The sequence below is a fragment of the Pelodiscus sinensis genome, chromosome 13 (assembly GCF_049634645.1).
Source record: "Pelodiscus sinensis isolate JC-2024 chromosome 13, ASM4963464v1, whole genome shotgun sequence".
In the NCBI taxonomy this organism is placed as follows: domain Eukaryota; kingdom Metazoa; phylum Chordata; order Testudines; family Trionychidae; genus Pelodiscus; species Pelodiscus sinensis.
Window position 1 is genome coordinate 36,275,577 of NC_134723.1, and position 19,358 is coordinate 36,294,934.

At 41.5% G+C, this 19,358-nt stretch overlaps 1 protein-coding gene across 7 annotated transcripts in view; it reads right to left on the reverse strand.

The window, feature by feature from the left end:
- Positions 1–1,293: 1,293 nt before the first annotated feature.
- FGF13 (fibroblast growth factor 13) overlaps positions 1,294–19,358 on the reverse strand; it is a 408,650-nt gene continuing 390,585 nt past the window's right edge. For 3 of the 7 annotated variants that reach the window (XM_075941051.1, XM_075941053.1, XM_075941052.1), the window contains exons 6-7: positions 4,532–4,730; positions 1,303–3,061 (exon numbers count right to left, since the gene is read on the reverse strand). In XM_075941051.1, coding sequence (XP_075797166.1) covers positions 2,925–3,061; positions 4,532–4,730 — 336 coding nt within the window. In that variant the 3' untranslated portion in view covers positions 1,303–2,924. Of the gene's footprint in view, positions 3,062–4,531; positions 4,731–19,358 lie in introns of all 7 variants that reach the window. The other 4 variants (XM_006115447.4, XM_006115450.4, XM_075941056.1 and 1 more) reach the window with 4 other exon arrangements.

Consider the following 19,358-nt stretch of genomic DNA (forward strand, 5'->3'; position numbering starts at 1 on the left):
TCAGTTACAATTGTATCAGAATTTTTGCACGGCTTATTTCAGTAGGACATTAGGTATTGTGAGCATCTCATTGTCATATACGGGCCTAGGCTGTGGTTTTAAATGACAGCTGGGGAGGATGTGTGGCTCTGTCAGGGCTCTTACCTTTAGGACATTGATCCCTGTAAGCTGTGCGTTTGTGAGGCCACTCAGGAAACAGTCCAGTGCTGCCCAGCTGATTAGCAGATTGCCCACAGCTAGGTTTTTTGTTTCTAGTGGTGGTGCACATTGGCACATGCCTTGGTGCACATAAAAATTCCACACCTGGATGGAAAAAATCTGCACGTGAATGGAAAAGATTAGAGAGCATAGTGCTTTGGGGCAGCACAGCTGGAGCTTGAGGGTGTACATAGAACACTCTACGCATGTGCCCTCAATGGAGCTTGTAAACATGGGACCTTATGTTGAAACCTCTTTGGAGGAAGTACACTGCTAGTTGTTTCCGGACATATTTCCAAGGTTATGGAGGCTCCCTAGAGCTGCAGATAGGTACCTTTGAAAATCCCAGGAGTAATCTAAGTTGGTGAAGTGTGTAAGTCACAGTAGGCACCTAAATGCTTTTCGAACATCTGGCCCTTAGTGTTTAGCACCCAGCTGTGGCTACTGTATAGAATGGCTGGTAGAAGAGGATTCTGCAGAAGTTCTTGCTGAAAGCGAGATCCGTGTGTATCCAACAGTGGCTGTATCTCATGGGAACTCTTCCGAGACATATCTAAATGAGTGCAGAGCAAATCTCAAGTATTTAAAAGAGTTGGTTGAGATAAGCCAATCTATGTAGTAGGAAACAAATCTTTACTGGAGGAAATAGACCAAATAACTTAATATGTTGCACTAATTTCTACCTAAAGTTTATAGAAAACTTTAAAGTCTCTCTTCCTGTTGTGTTCTCTTTCTCTCTACCTCCAAATGTGCCTTTCCACTCAAATCTCATCAAAACCTTTTCTTTCTACTGCTGCTTACAGTAATTCAAATGCTGATGGCTGGTCTACATTTGTGTATCCACTGTTGCTGCTGACACCAGTAGTAAAAAAAGAATGGGAAGTTTTAGGGATAAAAGTGTTGTATCCATAGTACCTATGGAGTTTGCACAAGTTCTGGGGACAACACCATTTGGCCTGATAAACCTTAGTTGTGTTGATAGGGACAGAATGCAGCCAAGCCAAAGATGAATGTGGGACTGGAATTTAACAAACCAACATACCTTTTTCTTGTAAATGGAATAGATTTAATACAGAAATAATGAGACAGGATAAAAATACCATTTCCTAAAGGGTCAACTTGAGTAGTTTTGAGATCTAAAGTCTGGGCCAGTTATTTTACCCATGTCCCTACTTTTCATAGGATTTCAAAAGTTCTTCTAGGAAAAAAAATACTTCTTATGTAATTAGCATGTTGTTTGCAGTCTCTAGGTATTTAAGAAGAGCTCTGGATGTTTTCATTTGTACTGTGAATAGTATTCGGAGGATGTAAACTATTTCACATATAGCTGTTTACAAACCAAAACATTTTATATATAATATTAGTAACACTCAAAATGTGTATTTATCTGTCATTTCTGTGTCTCCAAGTAAGCAAAGTACCTTGTCTAATAAAACAGCAAGCTTTTAAAAAAAAGTACATCTTAATATAAATAGTTTATTCAGTGCATGGTTGTGTGTACAATAAATAATAAACAACTCTTTTGTACATAGCAGACAACTGCTTGTACAGAACTATGTCAGTTTTGGAGCACAGAATCCAATGATGGTTAATGCACAAAATCTTACACATCATGCAACTCTATGCCAATATTCCAACTTTCTCCCATGCAACAGATATGATGACCTAAATGGAAACCTAACTAAATTTTAAACCATTTTCTCAATAGCATGTATGAGTATATGTTGTTTAGGGGTAACCTGTCCTAACACTTCCTCCTACACAAGAATCACGTGTCCATTACAGGGAAAGAAGGACTTTTACAAATAAGACATTTCTTATAAAAAATTAAGTCACCTTAATTCCACAGTTTCTGTCTTTAGAAAAGACGCCACAACGATAGTTTAACATGATACACAAAATTGAGTTAAGCTAAATCTACACTGGAGGATAAGTTTATCCCTTTATGTTACCTTCCACTGACTCAGGTTAACAAAACAACTCAATTCCTACAGACTGGGGTCGGCACACGAACTTTACCAGAATGCTACAAATCTATAAAAATTTATATTTCAGTGTGTTTAAAAGCACAAGAACACTGTTTGCTTGAGCCTGAGACACCAACGCTCAGTTCCAACCCTGAATTTATTATTGTATTTTTTTAAAGACACAGCTTTAAAGGCCCATTGGAGTTGACCATTCGAAAAATTGCACTAACCCAAATTAAAGGATACATTTGTAATCAAGCCTTAGATATAAAACAGTAAGCCAAGAAAACAACAGAGTTTACATTGTTTGTTGTTTGCCCCTATAAAACATATAAGCGTTAAAATTTTCTTTGAAGAGCAAAAGTGGTCTTTTTTATTTCTTGGTTGGAAAGCAAATTCTTATCAGCAGTGAATGCTGTGAAATGTTTTTGTTTAGTTTTCCACAAAGCACAGGAGAGAAAAAGAGAGAGGAAAGAGAGAGAGGAAAGAGAGCCGGACATTTCTTCTCCAAGATTTCTTCTGCAGTTATGTTTTGCTGGCTATCCGGGTGCTTCGTGATATGCACAAGCATATTCTACATTATTGGGATATATCCTTTGACAACCAGAAGATCTAATGGCTGATAAACGAGTAACCTATGCAAGTTCGGTGGCTTGTCCTGAACAATTGGACGGTTTGGATGAAAGACTGCTAGTAAGAATTCAACTGCATCCAGAGGTAAGGTTCCATTTACAGAGCACTTGGCTTGTCTGAACCTGGCTACGTTGACTCATTTTGACTCATGGATTTCCCCCCATTTAACGCTCCTGAAACACTTCTGCTTTTTGTCGGGGTCCCACTTCCAGACCTTGAAAATTCTGTGAGATCATGAAGAGAAGGTTCTTTGTACATGGCCACTGAAAATAAAAAAAAAATAGCAGCACATCAGCACATTTTATATGCTACTTTTTTGCCTTTGTTCTTGGCTATTCAGTTTCAAGGGATAAGAAGAACTTTTCATTCAATAATGAATCAATAAGTAACGTGGGAGCAGTAAAAGTACCTCCAAGCACTCATGAAAAAAGAATTTCAAAGATTCAGGGGCAAAATATTAGAGGTACTCGCTAAAATATGCAATAAACTCTGCAAAATTCTTTAGGCTAGATCTTCATGGAGAGTAAATCAACACTCCTCCATTGACTTCAATGGCACTATGCTGTTTCACACCATGTGAGGGTCTGACCCAGCATTTTTGCACATGAGTCCAGGTAAATGACCACCAAAACAGACCTTTCCATTTTCTATTTCCTTTATTTCACAAATGCAGTGGTTTTTGTAGAGGCATTAGATTCTGCTAAGCATCTGTCGCTAAATGTGTAGACTACAAAGCTAGACTGGACATAGGCTAAAATGGCCTATCTAGCCATATACCATTGTGCATCTCGGAGATAATCTCTATGATTTCAAAATGGTGTTTGCCTTAAAAGGTTACTCAGATAAGCCTAGGGCTAAGACAGGGCTTTATCTGTCTCTCACATGAATTGTGTAGTAGAGATAAAATGTTACCATCTGAATATTATACCAAGTCCTAGCCAAGATTAGAAATTAGTTTAATAAATATCTCCGAAGCATAAGCGTGACATGATACATGTTTCTTCTAGTTGCCAGTTGTACTCTCCAGATGAAATCTTCATGGACTGTAGTGGACATACTGGGAACTACCAGCACAAATGAGTGAACATACGTCTTTGAATGCATGAAGCAAATTATATATCACAGGCTGTAATCAAATCTCAAAAAGCTCCAATAACATCAATGGTGTGTTGCAAGATGTTAAACCATTTACATCATGTAACTGTAACACTTAAAATATGTGGCTGTGTCTAGACTGCACCCCTTTTGCGGAAAAGGGATGCAGATTAGACACAGCACAATTGCAAATGAAGCGGGGATTTAAATCTTCCCCGCTTCATTTGCATGAACATGGCTGCCGCTTTTTTCCGGCTCAGGGCTTTGCTGACAAAAAGCGCCAGTCTAGACGGGGATCTTTTGGAAAATAAAGCCTTTTCCGAAAGATCCCTTATTCCTCTTTAAAATCAGGAATAAGGGATCTTTCAGAAAAGGCTTTATTTTCCAAAAGATCCCCATCTAGACTGGCGCTTTTTGCCGGCAAAGCCCCGAGCCGGAAAAAAGCGGCAGCCATGTTCATGCAAATGAAGCGGGGAAGATTTAAATCCCCGCTTCATTTGCAATTGTGCTGTGTCTAATCTCCATCCCTTTTCTGCAAAAGGGGTGCAGTCTAGACACAGCCTGTATGTTTTGCAATTAAATATTTCTGACATAATGTAATATCATTTCATAGAAGCTGGGAGAACGAAATACATTACCTTTTAAGGGTTTTGGAAGAAAGTGTGCTGCAGGTTTGTTTTTCTTCACATGGTTTCCTTTCATTATTTCTCCTTCTTTGTTAAGACCCAGATACCAACCCCTACCAGATTGTTGCTGTCTGTAGATCATTGAAGAATATGTCACGTAATAGTTTTCAAATACTGATTCTTTGAACTTGCATTCAGGTGTGAAGTGTTCCTGTAAAAAAAGTAACAGATCAATACCTGCAGCGCTGACTCATACATCAGTTAATACAATCAGATTTGATACCCATTGCCTTTCAGATGGTTAAGTTTTAGCCTTTCCCCATCCAATTATGAAACACTGGTCCTAAAATATTAACAACAGACTATCACAGGTTGAAACCCAGGAAATGCTGCAGGGAGCAACTAAAAGCAGAATGATATAAAATCTTGCCGACCAATGAGTGAACTCAAAGTGAAGAATTATTGATCAGTGAGATTCCCTCTTGTGTTGGGTAGTGGTGGGCATGCACAATGACAATATAAACCAGCAGTGAACTACTCAGTGTTTAAAAGAGAAATGTTCAGGAAAAATTCCAAACAAGGATACAGTGAGCAAATTGGTCTCTTTCCAAGCACTTGATATTGAATTAGCTTATAGCAGCTATTTCAGAATTATTTATACTCTTTGACGAGCACCAGCATATGACGTGCTGTGTATCCTTGAAGCTTGTGAAAACAACTGGAAAACCAGTATGTGCAACCAAGCTCTGAACTGAGAACCTGCAGCTCCGAAGTACAGCGGTAAGGGTTAAAGATGACCCATTAACCTTCAATTTGTACTTCATTGCTTCAAAAGGAATGATATGGGCTAATGGTTAAAACAGTGAAGAACAAACCTGGAGTTGCCTAGTTTGTAAATCTGGCTGAGTGATTGACTATAGCATGGCATCTGCTATCCGTGGTACATTCCTTCAGACCCAATGCGAGCCATGGGGCTCCCCCTCTGCAGCAGAAGTGGGTTGTACCCACAAAAGCTCATGATACCATCTACATTTTTGTTAGGCTCTAAGTGCTGCAAGACCATTCATTGTTTTTTTAAAGTTTTTCCAGTAAGGCTATGTCTAGACTGCCGCTTTTTTGGAAATATGTGTGCAAATTGCACTCTGCAATTTGCGTACCTTTTTTCTATTGTTTTTTCGGAAAAGGCTTTTCTGAAATTTGGCCCATCTACACTAGGCCAAATTTCAGAAAAATCTCCCTTTTGGAAGAGCACTTCTTCCTCGTGAAACGTACTCTTCCTTCTGAGTACGTCCGCTTTTCTGCAAAAAATGTCAGAAGAGCAGATGTACTTCCTGGTATCCCGGTATCTTAGAAAAACTCCATAGTCTAGACATAGCCTTTCAGACTAACATGGCTACCCCTCTGAAACTTAGGGTTGCCAGATGATTTAACCAAAAATACTGACCCCTCATCCCCTCAAAAAAACACCGGGGAAAAAATTCTGAGAGGAAAAAAAAAGGGGGAGATCAAAGTTGTGAGGAAAAAAAAGCTAAAATAATAATAATAATAATAAAAACCTTTAAGAAATGCTTTTGAGGCTTTTTGGCCCTAGCAGGCTGCCGGAAGCCATCTGCCATCTTGTCTTCCTGCTCCAGGCTGGACAGCTCCCTTGCGGAACCTGGTAAGCACCCGGGATTTTCGCCTCCTGGCCGGGAAATAATCAGAAAATATCGGACATTTTAGGTGCCTGGTATTTTCTGATTTTTTTTGCCGGACAGGAGGCGAAAATACCGGACTGTCTGGGTCAATACCGGACACCTGGCAACCCTACTGAAACTTCTATCTATTACCCAGTAATTCTGGCTGAGCCTGTTATCTTCTTTTCAGTACTGGAGGTCAAAGAGTAACAAGAGGGAATTTCCCTGTAAACTGACAGCTGAGCTTTTGAAGATAAATTCACTGTTTGCAACTGGCTGCATGGTCACTGTGTTCCAGGCCTGCTCCTTGTTTTGAGGCAGAGCGCTTCTCATGCACACTGAGCTCTTGAGCAGAGGGGTGGCCAGGACAGAGGCCCGACTCTTCAGTGCACGGGACACCCATGACTCAAAAGTAATTGCCTCAGGAGACAATGGAAAGGTCAGTAAATAATAATAAACCTCTAGTCCAGTGGTGGGCAACCCATGGCCCATCTGCAGCCATGAGACATTTTGTTTATCTGCCCATAAGCAGGGTTGCCAGTTTCTGCTAGTTTTCTTCCATGTAGTTTTTTTCCTACCAGTATTACTAAAGTGTCACAAACAGAAAGCAACGGCAAATGAAGCGAGATGCGTGCTGATTGCACACAACGTTGAAAGCTGTGTGTTCCTTCTGCAACCAGTCAAAGAGCTGCCACGGTTCAATCAGCACTCACCACAAATTCTAGGTACACAAGTGCAGTTAGTAAAACTGCACCATCAGAAGAATGGCCATACTGGGTCAGACCAAAGGTCCCTCTAGTCCAGTATCCTGTCTGTTGACAGTGACCAATACCAGATGCCCCAAAGGAAGAGAACACAACAGGTAATCCTCACATGATCCCTCTCCTGTCACCCATTTCCAGACAAACTAAGGCTAAGGACACCATTCCTACCCATCCTGACTAATAGATTCATGGAGGTTAGATCCATCACTGGCTATCTAGCTCTTTTTTGAACCCTGTTAGGCTGTGTCTAGACTACATGCCTCTGTCGGCAGAGGCATGTAGATTAGACACATAGGCAAAGGCAAATGAAGCCACGATTTAAATGATCGCGGCTTCATTTACATGGCTGCCGCGCTGAGCCGACAAACAGCTGATCAGCTGTTTGTCCGCTCAGTGCGCTAGTCTGGACGCTCCCCTGCCGACATCAAAGCCCTTTGTCGGCAGCCCCGTTATTCCTCGTGGAATGAGGTTTACCGGGGCTGCCGACAAAGGGCTTTGATGTCGACAGGGGGAACGTCCAGACTAGCGCGCGAGCCGACAAACAGCTGATCAGCTGTTTGTCGGCTCAGCGCAGCAGCCATGTAAATGTAAATGAAGCCGCGATCATTTAAAGCACGGCTTCATTTGCCTTTGCCAAAAAAACAAATCTACATGCCTCTGCCGACAGAAAGTTAAAACTCAGAAAGTAAAGTCTCAAACTAGATAACCAAAATCACTTGGGGTGCAGGATTAAACCATATGCAGGGCCATCCTTACCCATATAGAATACGCAGCTGCGTTGGGCAACCAAAAATGTGCATCATCATTGGGTCCTAATGCCTCTGCCTCTTCCTACCCTGTTCTATGGCTCAGCTTCCTCCACAGAGGATCTAATTAGAAGTGAAAAAGCCTGCCAGACAAATTAGCAGAACACTGAACATGTGAAAGATGCATTTAAGTGGTAATGAAGCCATTTAACAGGCATTTGCCAACCTCAGGTACACACTGTCAGTTTCTCAATTTACTATGTTAGACTCTAGGGCCATAGTTTAAAATTTGCTTTAAAATATTTTGTTAACGTCTTGCTGACGATTATAAAATAACATATCTTAAAATCATCATCACCCCCTCCTGGGCTGCTGTTGAGCATAGAGATACCAGTTTAAAAGTATTGCACAGCTCTCATAAAGCCTAAGGATGGCCCGGAACGTATGCAAACAAAAATGAACACTCCAGTATTTTTTCTCCAAAGAATAACCATGTGCTGTATATGTACAGATAACATACAGACAATTCTAGCCCTAGAACTTATTCCAGTTAAAAATAAGTGATCTGATTATTAGTTTTAAATTCAGTGTTAATTAATAAGTCCAAGCTGTATAAACGAGGGAGGGCACACTTTTTTTTCAGTGTTTACCTTCTATCTGTATCACTGTAGTTATTGTAAGATATGACTAGGTTCCACACACAATACCAAGGTCAACATTAACAGCAAAATAGTCACAATATGCATCTCAAGGTCAACATAGTATGTTTAAAAACAAAAACAAGTAAACAGTTGCACAGAGTCTTTTCCAGGTGTGTCAGCCACTTCGTCTGCACACCTTGCATTGGCTCCTTCGCGCTTTTCCAGAGAACAAGTCACTGATTTACCATCCTCCAAAATCTGGGATTTGTTGAGAGTAATATGCATGTTGACGGAGAAGGAGGTGTTTTTTCCATCTCTTAAACATGCGTCACAGATGGAAATTATTTTCACCTAGGTTCTAGCAAAATATCTGTTCTTTAAAATTTAAATCCTTCTTTCAGTTGTCACATTTTTGTGCATTAATTTCCTTTGTTTTTTTACAGTATTCTGTATGAAGAACGATTGCAGGGAAAATAACTTCCTTGAGCTGTATGGGTGTATCTACACAGCAAAGTTATTTCGGAATAATTTCCGTTATTCTGAAATAACTTTGCGAGCATCTACACAGCAAAACCGCTATTTCAAAATAATTTCAAAATAGCGGACAGCTTATTGCAGCTTCTGTAAACCTCGTTCTATTAGGAATAGTGCCTATTCTGAAATAGATATTTCAGAATAGGGGATGTATAAACAGGAAATAGCTGCTATTTTGAAATAGGGGGCCTCCAGCCCTTCCCAGGGTGCCCTGCTGGCCGCTCTGTCCATGCTCAGCAAAACTCTATCCCCCCACCTCCTCTGGAGCCCTTAAAGCTGCAGCCTCTGCAGATAGGATTTGTGGCTTGCAGCAGGTCTGACAGCCCTGAGCCATCCTGCAGCTGCCCCTGTCTTGCTGGGCCCCCACAATGAGCCAGTCTGATGGAGTAGTCCCGGATGGGAAAGGTCGCCCCTGCCAGTCCCTTTCATCTGCCGGGAGATTATTTATGGTTTTCTGAAAAGCAATCCTAGTCCAGGCACATCCCATTTTCCTGGCACAACATAACCCTTACTTTGCTTTAAGTTCTGATAAGAATCTGCATACCGAATTTGGTAGTCCTAGTTCTTACTCTTTGGAAGGAGTTCTTGAACAAACAGCCAGACAGACAGACTCTCTCAGATGGCCTATGACATTTCTGAGTACAAGACAAAATCATTTGTAAGGTTCTAATGAAATCAGTGGGAATTTTGAGTAAGAACTTCAAAGGACCTAAGCGCATTCTTAAGAAACAATCTATGTCAATGCTTATTAAGGACTGCTTTCAAACAGCAAACCTAAATGCCAAGTCTCAGCCCACAAAGGCTATGTCTACACTCGCGGCTTCTTGCGTGAGTGATATGCAAATGAGGCTAAGCGTGGAATATCGCCGAGCTTCATTTGCATACTAATGAGCCACCATTTTTTTCAGAAGAGGCTCTTGCGCAAGAAGGAGTGTCTACACTGCCCCTTCTTGCACAAGAAAAACCCTCTTCCGCAATGCCATTACACCTATTACTTTTCAGAAAGAACGGCATTGCGCAAGAGGGTTTTTCTTGCGCAAGAAGGAGCAGTGTAGATGCTCCTTCTTGCGCAACAGCCTCTTCTGAAAAAAAATGGTGGCTCATTAGGTATGCAAATGAGGCGTGGTGATATTCCACACTTAGCCTCATTTGCATATTACTCACACAAGAAGCCGCGAGTGTAGAAATAGCCAAAGTGTTTACTCTAGGTGTTTATAATAGAAACCCTAATATGATTTTAACTATATTAGTGGTGGCTATCGTTAAACGCCATTGTATTTTCCCTAAAATTTCTGAGGTTAATTTTGCTTGCCTTCTTTATATATGTAGTCTTTGTTGGCTGCAACAGAGTTATTCATGTGCATAAGGATTTGACACCAATTATGTCAGTACTATAGTAAACACAAGAAAGAAAGAAGTTGTGAACGTCTCTTGAGAGTAATTTTGTTTCTTGAAAAAATCACAGGAAGGAATTTTGTCCCTGTTCCTTCATGTTAACTGGTTACAATTTAGTTACTTGAAAGTCAGCTTCAATCACTATCAAACGGGAACAGTCACTGTATTTTATGATTTCTAAATAAATCCCCATTGACCACATTATTCCGTCCATAGCTTGCTGTGTTAATTAGGGATGTTGTGAATCTATCATCCAATTAAGAGCAATACAACGGAAAAGGATGGGATGCCACTGAATGGGTATGGCTTCTGTATTGGCAGCTGTTTACAAAACAGCTTGCTTTATTCAGTGAGGGAGGTTCAGATTAGGAACCGAACCATAATATCAGCACTGTCTCTCGCATTCTCAAGATGCCCGTTGATTTCAGAGTGTGCTGCTTTCACATGGAGTGGTTGCCTGTCGCTGTGGTAGTAATACGGAAGCAAGTATCCATTCCACCCCCCGTCCCAGATTAAGTGTCTGACATTGTGACATTCTCACCACAGGATCTGTTCAAAGACTGCAGCAAGGATCCATACACTGCCAGAACGTGTTGTGACAGAAGATAAGGGGTGAAATAGAAAGGATAACATTCTAAAAAGCCTATTTTGCCCTTGATTTTTCTTGGCTTTGTTGCTCTCACTAACACACTGTGCTTAGTGCTACAATTCAGCGGCAAGCCCTATTCATGCCAGATATCCCTTTGATACCGCATGCTCCGCCGATGGCACAATGCCATGGTAATTCCTTCCCCTCTCACAGGAGGAAATCCCTTCACCTGGCTTCTCTAGAAACTGATCATTAACATGGGTGTGATTTTCTTTGAAGGGGAGCAGCATCAGACACACTGATTAAGGTGCTGGAGCACGTGACCTATGAGGAGAGGCTGAGGGATTTGGGTTTGTTTAGTCTGCAGAAGAAAAGAGTGAGGGGAGATTTGATAGCAGCCTTCAACTTCCTGAAGGGAGGTTCCAAAGAGGACGGAGAAAGGCTGTTCACAGTACTGTAATGACGGTTGGCAGAACAAGGAGCAATGGTCTCAAGTTGCAGTGGGGGAGGTCGAGTTTGGATATTAGGAAAAACTATTTCCCTAGGAGGGTGGTGAAGCACTGGAATGAGTTACCTAGGGAGGTGATGGAATCTCCATCCCTAGAGTTTAAGTCTCGGCTTGACAAAGCCCTGGCTGTGTTGATTTAGTTGGGATTGGTCCTGCCTTGGGCAGGGGGCTGGACTTGCTGACCTCCTGAGCTCTCTTCCAGCTCTAGGATTCTATGAAAATGCAGTTTTGCCAGAACTTCATCAAATGTATTGTCTCCTTCACAGGCTGGGCAACTACATCAGTTTTCTTTATATTGTTTTCCCCATGTTTGGGTCGGGGGGAAGGGGAACCCTCGCCTAACTGAATAACTATTTTGACATTCTGTCATGCTTCTCTGACTGGACTAACTGCTGTTCTTTCCTGGCACATGACCCTAGCTACTACAAGAGGAGACATACATTCTTAAAAACTTTGTCTTTTTAAACTTCTCTCTGGTGCCTTATGTGCTCTTTGGTGGAAATGTTGCATCATTTCAGGGATGCAAAGTGGTGCATTTACCATCGTTTATCTTTTACAAGTATTTGTTTCCATCCATTCCATTCAGTTAATCAATTAGTAATCCCTACACATCTTGCTTCCTGTTTAAAAAAATGAAAGGGGGAAGCGTTGCAGTAGGAATGACAAATAGCCATGCTTCTCACAAGCAGGTATTTTACTGGTAGAATACAAGTCTTGAAATATTTAGCAACAGAGCAACTAAAGAAAATACCCAAACTGATTAAAAAAACATTAATATAGTATCTTACATCCAATCTAACCAATCACTTAACTTTCAGCAAAACATTCTCAGGCTATGTCTACACGATGGGTTTTTTCTGGAAAAACTCTGCCGCATCCAGGGAACGTGTCTGCTCTTCTACTTTTTTTTGCGGAAGAGCAGACGCGCTCTCTCAGAAGTCCTATCTTCCTCCTCCCATGAGGAAGAAGGGCTCTTCTGAAAGAGAAAGCTTTCGAAATTTGGCCCAGTGTAGATGGGCCAAATTTCAGAAATGCCTCTTCTGGAAAACTATTGGAAAAAGATACCCAAATTGCGGGGCGAAATTTGCATACCTTTTTTTAATACTTCAGTGTAGTATAGACATAACTACAGGTATCTGCATGGTGTTTCTTGCCCACACACTCTGCAGAACATCATATTTCAGGTTGGGAAAAAAAGTTTTCCCTGGGTCAAATTGGAAGAGATGCTGGCAGGGGAAGGAGAGGGGTTAGCTTCCTCTGCAACATGGGGCACAGGTCACTTGCAGATTTGACCTAGAGTAAATGGTGAATTCTCTGTAACATGAAGGCTTTAAACCATGGTTTGAAGACTTCAGTAACTCAGGGTACGTCTAAACTACATGGCTCCGTCGACGGAGCCATGTAGATTTGTTTTTTTGGCAAAGGCAAATGAAGCCGCGATTTAAATGATCGCGGCTTCATTTAAATTTACATGGCTGCCACGCTGAGCTGACAAACAGCTGATCAGCTGTTTGCCGGCTCAGCACGCTAGTCTGGACACTCCCCTGCCAACATCAAAGCCCTTTGTCGACAACCCCGGTAAACCTCATCCCACGAGGAATAACGAGGCTGCCGACAAAGGGCTTTGATGTTGGCGCGGAAGCGTCCAGACTAGCGCGCTGAGCCAGCAAACAGCTGATTAGCTGTTTGTCGGCTCAGCGCGGCAGCCATGTAAATTTAAATGAAGCCGCGATCATTTAAATCGCGGCTTCATTTGCCTTTGCCTATCTGTCTAATCTACATGGCTCCATCGATGGAGTCTCAGAAAGGAATATGACACTAGATTGCATGTTCTGTACATCAGACACAAGCAGGAATAGATTTCTCCTGGACCATCACTGAATATTTTAAACACGCCATGCAGAGGAGGTAGATCATCCACTTGTAAGTAATAGGAGTGAAGCAATTCTTTCCTATATAGTTTCTTGAACTGCTTTCTCCCTGTAGTGTCTGAGCGCTACTCATACAGTATGAGCATCTGTACTGGGTATGGTTAGTTTTCATTCTCATCCCCTCTCCAGGAGGAAAATTGTGAGTGCCATTTTTGGTTCTGTTTCTGTTGAGGGAGTGGGTATTTTGGATTTGAAAAACACCCAACACACTGCTCTGTATCAGTGTTGAAGTAGGTAGATAAAAGAAGTGCACCTTGTATTTGCAGGGAGCTAGTTATGGTCCTGAAATCTCTATCCACCTGTTAAGACTTAATGACCTATGGTCATTAGGTATTTCCCATGTAGCTAGCTAATGGCCCTTTTACAAATGAGTTTCTGCCTGAAATGAGAACCTTGAAGAGTATACACTCACTGTGTTCCCTAGAATATGAATGAAATTGTAATTTTAGGGCCTCTGTTTCCCTCTCCCAACAATGAGACAAAAAGTCAAATCACAAATCTGATGCAGAAACATCACTGATAACCTACAAAAGTTCAAAACCTTCCAGGCCTCAGTGTATACTGGAATACAATAGTCAGATTCCTAGCCACATATTTATTTACCAGTTAGGGTGACAGAAAGTTTATTGCTGTAATCCAAGGAGTAGCATCTCAAAACAGCCTCTAGAAATTGTGGAATGAAATATGCACGAGGGAAATCTACAGGTTGCAGATATGACAGAATTTGTCTTTCTGACAGTAGCAAACTAAGGTCCCAGGCCAGCAATGCCCTTACTCATCTGAGTGATTCTACTGACAATTTATCCTTGGCAATAAGATTAAACCTTGAGATCTGAGTTAATGTAAGTGTGGATGATATTAATGATGCTCCATTTTTTCTCTTTGACCTTTTCTGGAAGGACGCCCACAGGGGAATGTGAAAATATTTTGCATTCATGAATTGTGTACTTACAATAACATATGATAAAACCAAAAAGGATATTGGTGTGATGTAGTCACCTGATATACCTAGAAATTAATAGTATATAGGACAATAGGTATGCACAAATATTTGTACAAAAAAAAAGAGTAGCTTTAAGGCAACGGCTCTCAAACTTTATGGCCCACAGCCCCTCCTGCCCAATGCAGACCTTTCCTCAGAGCACCATCCATGATGACAAAATGGGTTCAGGAGGGGTTGCAGGTGTGGGGTGGGAGTGGGCTGGAGGTGGAGGACTGACCGAGAGGTTGGGTGCAGGAGCAGGGTGGGTCTAGGGGGTGTATCTGGGAGGGTGCAGGAGCAAGGTGGGGGGTGCATGGTCTCAGTATGAAGGGGGTACGTGAGAGGGCTGGGGATGCATCAGGAGGAGAGGGGATACTTACCTAGCTCTGTGCTTCCCAGGCACTGCCCCCTGCTGCTCCCATTGGCTGTGATTCTTGCCCAAGGGAGCAGCAGGGAAAGCCTCCAGGTGAGTGATTTCCTGTGCTGCCATTTCCCCAGTTGGCCACCCCTCTGTCTCATTCATCTTGTTTGCCCCTCTGAAGTGCCTGCATACAGGCAGAGAAGGAGCAATAAAAATCAGCATAGTCTTTGAAGCCTCGACAAGAGGCCCGGGACATGCTGGCTCATCTGACCCTGGGTAAGCTGAAAACATAGATATGAGAAAGAGCAATCAAGGCAATAAGCTGACCTCGAGACTGCGAGAACTGCCCTGGCTGGCACCTATATCGATATGGTCACACACAGTCGTCCCTGGGAGGGGAATCTCCCACTGAGAAAAGAATGCCCAGTACTCCCAATTTAGTTATCTCTCTTACAAGTGTAAATTAAGTTCACAACTCCCTTGTAAGAACTGGCGTCACAAAGACAGACCAGTACCATTTGGCATCACAGATAAGAAAGAGAAATACATGACCCCATGGGTATAAAGATGGGTCCAGCAGTACACTCACTTTGAGTGCCAATCCACCCTTTTCCTGCTGTTCGGGTTAGGTATTGGCCTCCCGAGGTTCCACAGGGACGCCCACCTCGTATTTTGTCTTTCCGAGGAATTGAGGGACTGATCCTGGCCTGACACGCTGGGACTGAGCGACGCACAAGGGGGTAAAAATTGTACTCGTATGCGTCCTTTTGTTTTAGTGCATGCATAGAATAGACCTCTTTAAAGATTAAGCTGTCACTTGGTACCATTATTTTCTATCTTCCTTTTTCCTCTGTAACCATTTTAAGATCTCTATTTGCTAGCAGTTAAGAAATAGAGCAATACCCATTGTAACCATATGATTTATAAGCTTCTTTAATAAACCTGTAACTGTTTAAGCTTTTAACCTGACTCCTTCAGTTGCTGTAATAGAACCAAGCACAATTTAAAAGAACTCCAGCCAGTCATAAGGGACAGATACAGGAAGAGCTGGGCATTTGGATCGTGTTGCTTCCAGAGGACAGATCCGTAGGGGAATCTCTCAGCCTTCCATAGGCTGCCCACTGTGAAGGGATCATGTATCCTAGCAGTCAAAGTCTGAGATGTAATAAGCTCTCCCTGTAAACTCTGGGGCATCTGTCAGCCTGTTGGCTGCCCGCCGCGAAGGGATCCCAATCCTAGCCGTCAAAGACATGGACGTTAAACTTCTCGGGGCACCTGTCAGCCTTCCCTAGGCTGCCCGCTGTGATGGGACCTTGTGTCCCAGCAGTTGAAGACTCGGGTGTAACACACACACATACACTGCCCTGACCATCGGCTGACACTCCCCCAGCGGGAAGCCAGTTCTGGTTCTCCAAGCACACGGAGGGGGGCAGCAGGGCTGGAGTGCCAGTGCAGACCCCTTGTGGCAGAGCAGGATGAACCCTGAGACCATGGCCCACCTGAAAGATGGTCACGGACCACTAGCAGTCCGTGAACCACACTTTGAGACCCATGGCTTTAAGGAAACTGATTAATTCTAAAGTTAAGCAAGAAAATAAACTGTCAAGAACTTCTACTTGGTTTTGATCTAATCAGCTGAGCTCCTGAAATGTTCTTGAATAAAAATAATTACATTGCATTCAAAATATATATCTATAGAAAATCACAAGGACAGAATCTAATGGGATAATTTGGTATAAAGCTTTCAATACAGTAGTATGAAGTTGAAATGGCTACATGATTCCAAGAAGATAACTGAACAGATCACCATGGGAGTGAAAATAATAACTAATTACATATAAAAAACCTATGGTTCTACCATACCAACTTCTAAGATTCAGTTTTTGAACACCTACCTGATATAGAAGTCCCTATACCAATACAAAGCTGGAAATCTTCCCGCTTAATGATGTAAAAGCTTCTGCTTCTAGCCCAGATACTTTCTGGTGTATCAGACCTCGAATCCAATCACTGTAACAGGACTTTAATATTAACCATCCTGACCCTCCAACAGGGATCATTTGAAGGGTGGGGAATTGCACACACATACGGTGAGCAAAAGGGAAATCCCCCATGTCCGTTGTATTATACAAGATCACATGCAGAGTGCAAATGAGTTGATCAAAGATGCATATACATGGAATTTATCACATGGCTGTTGTCACCATGTGTTTTGTGTTAGTCCTCTCAGCAGAGGAGCTGACACAACAAATTAAGAAGTAAAAAATGTGGATAATTCAAAATCTAACAGTCTAAAAGTTTCAAGCAAACCTGGGGTGTAACTATATGATACTTCATGGAGCAGTTGATCAGAATGGTCTGAAATTGGATTAAGAACATAAGAACAGCCATATTGGGTCAGACCAAAGGTCAATCTAGCCTGGTATACTGTCTGCCAACAGTATCCAATGCCAAACGCCTCAGAGGGAATGAATAGCACAAGGAATCAACAAGTGATCCCTCTCCTGTCATCCATTCCCAGCCTCTGACAAGCAGAGACTAGGGACACCATTCCTATCCACCCCGGCTAATAGCCATTGATAGACCTATCCTCCCTGACATTATGTAGCGCTTTTTTAAAGCCTGTTAATGTCCTGGTCTTCATAAGTCTTCATAACCTCCTCTGGCAAGGAGTTCCATAGGCCAACTGTAAACTGTGTAAAGAAAAATGTCCATTTGTTTGTTTTATAGTGCTGCCTATTAATTTCATTTGGTGACCCCTAGTTCTTATGTTATGGGAACAAGTAAATAACTTTTCCTTATTCATTTTTTTCATACCGTCATGATTCTATAGACCTCTCTCATATTCCCCCTCAGCCTCCTCTTTTCTAAGATGGAAAGTCCCAGTCTTTCTTCACATGGGACCAGTTCCAAACCCCTAATAATTTTTGTTGCCCTTTTCTGAACATTTCTCAATGCCAATATGTCTTTTTTGAGATGAGGCGACCACATCTTTACGCAGTGTTCAAGATGTGGGCGAACCATGGTTTTATATAGAGGCAATAAGATGGTCTCTGTCTTATTTTCTATCCCTTTTTTATTGATTCCTAACATTCTGTTTGCTTTTTTGACTGCTGCTGCACACTGAGCAGATGTTTTCAGAGAACTATCCACAATGATTCCAAAATCTCTCTTTTGAGTGGTTATAGCTAAATTAGTCCCCATCATATTTACGTATAGTTGGGATTATTTTTTCCAATGTGCTTTACTTTACATTTATCAACATTAATTTTCATTTGCCATTTTGTTGCCCAATCACTTAGTTTGATGAGATCTTTTTGAAGCTCTTCAGTCTGTTTTGGTTTTCATTATCTTGAGCTGTTTAGTATCATCTGCAAATTTTTCCACCTCACGGTTTATCCCATTCTCCAGATCAAAATAGGTTGAATAGGATTGGTCCCAGTACAGACCGTTGGGGGACACCACTCTCCGTTCTGAAAACTTACCATTTATTTTTACCCTTTGTTTCCTGTTGTTTAACCAGTTATCAATCCATGAGAGGACTAGCCCTCTAATCTCATGACAACTCACTTTACTTAAGAGCCTTTGGTGAAGGACCTTGTCAAATGCTTTCTGGAAATCTAAGTACACTATATCCACTGGATCTCTCTTGTCCACATGTTTGATGACCCCCTCAAAGAACTCTAGTAGGTAAGTAAGGCTTGATTTCCCCTTACACAAATCATGTTAATTTTTCCCGAACAAATTATGTTCATCTATGTGTCTGGCTATTTTATTTTTTTACTATAGTTTCAAATAATTTAAAATTAAAGATTAAAAAAGTTGCAATGGCATGGACACAAATAATTAAAAAATGTTAATTCGGTTGACAGGATTTAGGAAATTCTCTTAAATGTCATAAGTACCGATTGCGTGAGAACAATGATGTGGTGTCCTTATGGGATGTATCCTTTATTTTATGGACTTCAAACAAAATTCCAAGTTTTCATTTTGATGTTTCCCTCTTTCTTTCAGCACTTTGAAGGAAACTAGGCTTTCATTCTATCATCATGAATTTCTTAAGAACCCCTTTCAAGCTACACTGCTGCTACTTTAGTGATTTTTCTGCACCAGCAGTTCTGCCTTTTATTAACTGAAATTGATTTTCTTCATCTTTGGCATGTGGCCTTCCCAGAATGTGTCCTCTGCCTCATCACCAAGCAGTGTGTGAAATAATATCAACAGCACAAAATGTGAAGACTTCAACTTGAAAGGCATCAGAAATAGGAACAGCTTCTGGATCATTAGCAGTAAAAAATTATTTGAAGAAATGTCTTATAGTCTGTGAAGCCAACATGGTCTCAGTCAAGACTGCAGGTATAAATAGGTCCTAATCCTGCAAAGACTTGTGCGCTCACCTTTATTTTACCTACTGTAAGTTGCCAAGTTATTTCAATGGAGAAATTCACAGTGCATGAAGTTAAGTAGCTGTCAGTCTTTGCAGGTTTGGAGCCATAGAGAGATGTCCTAACTGAGTTTGTAGTGATGAACAGTGAAAAACAGCAGTTGGTGCATTGTTTTCATAAGACCTCCGGGATAACACAGCAAATGTGAAATTGACGAATTGTCATGTAACAATTAAATGAAATCGTAAAACTCCCATTGATTTCATGCAAGCAGTTTTAGGCCTATACTAAACACTTCTGCAAATCATATTGTTAAAATAGTGTGTA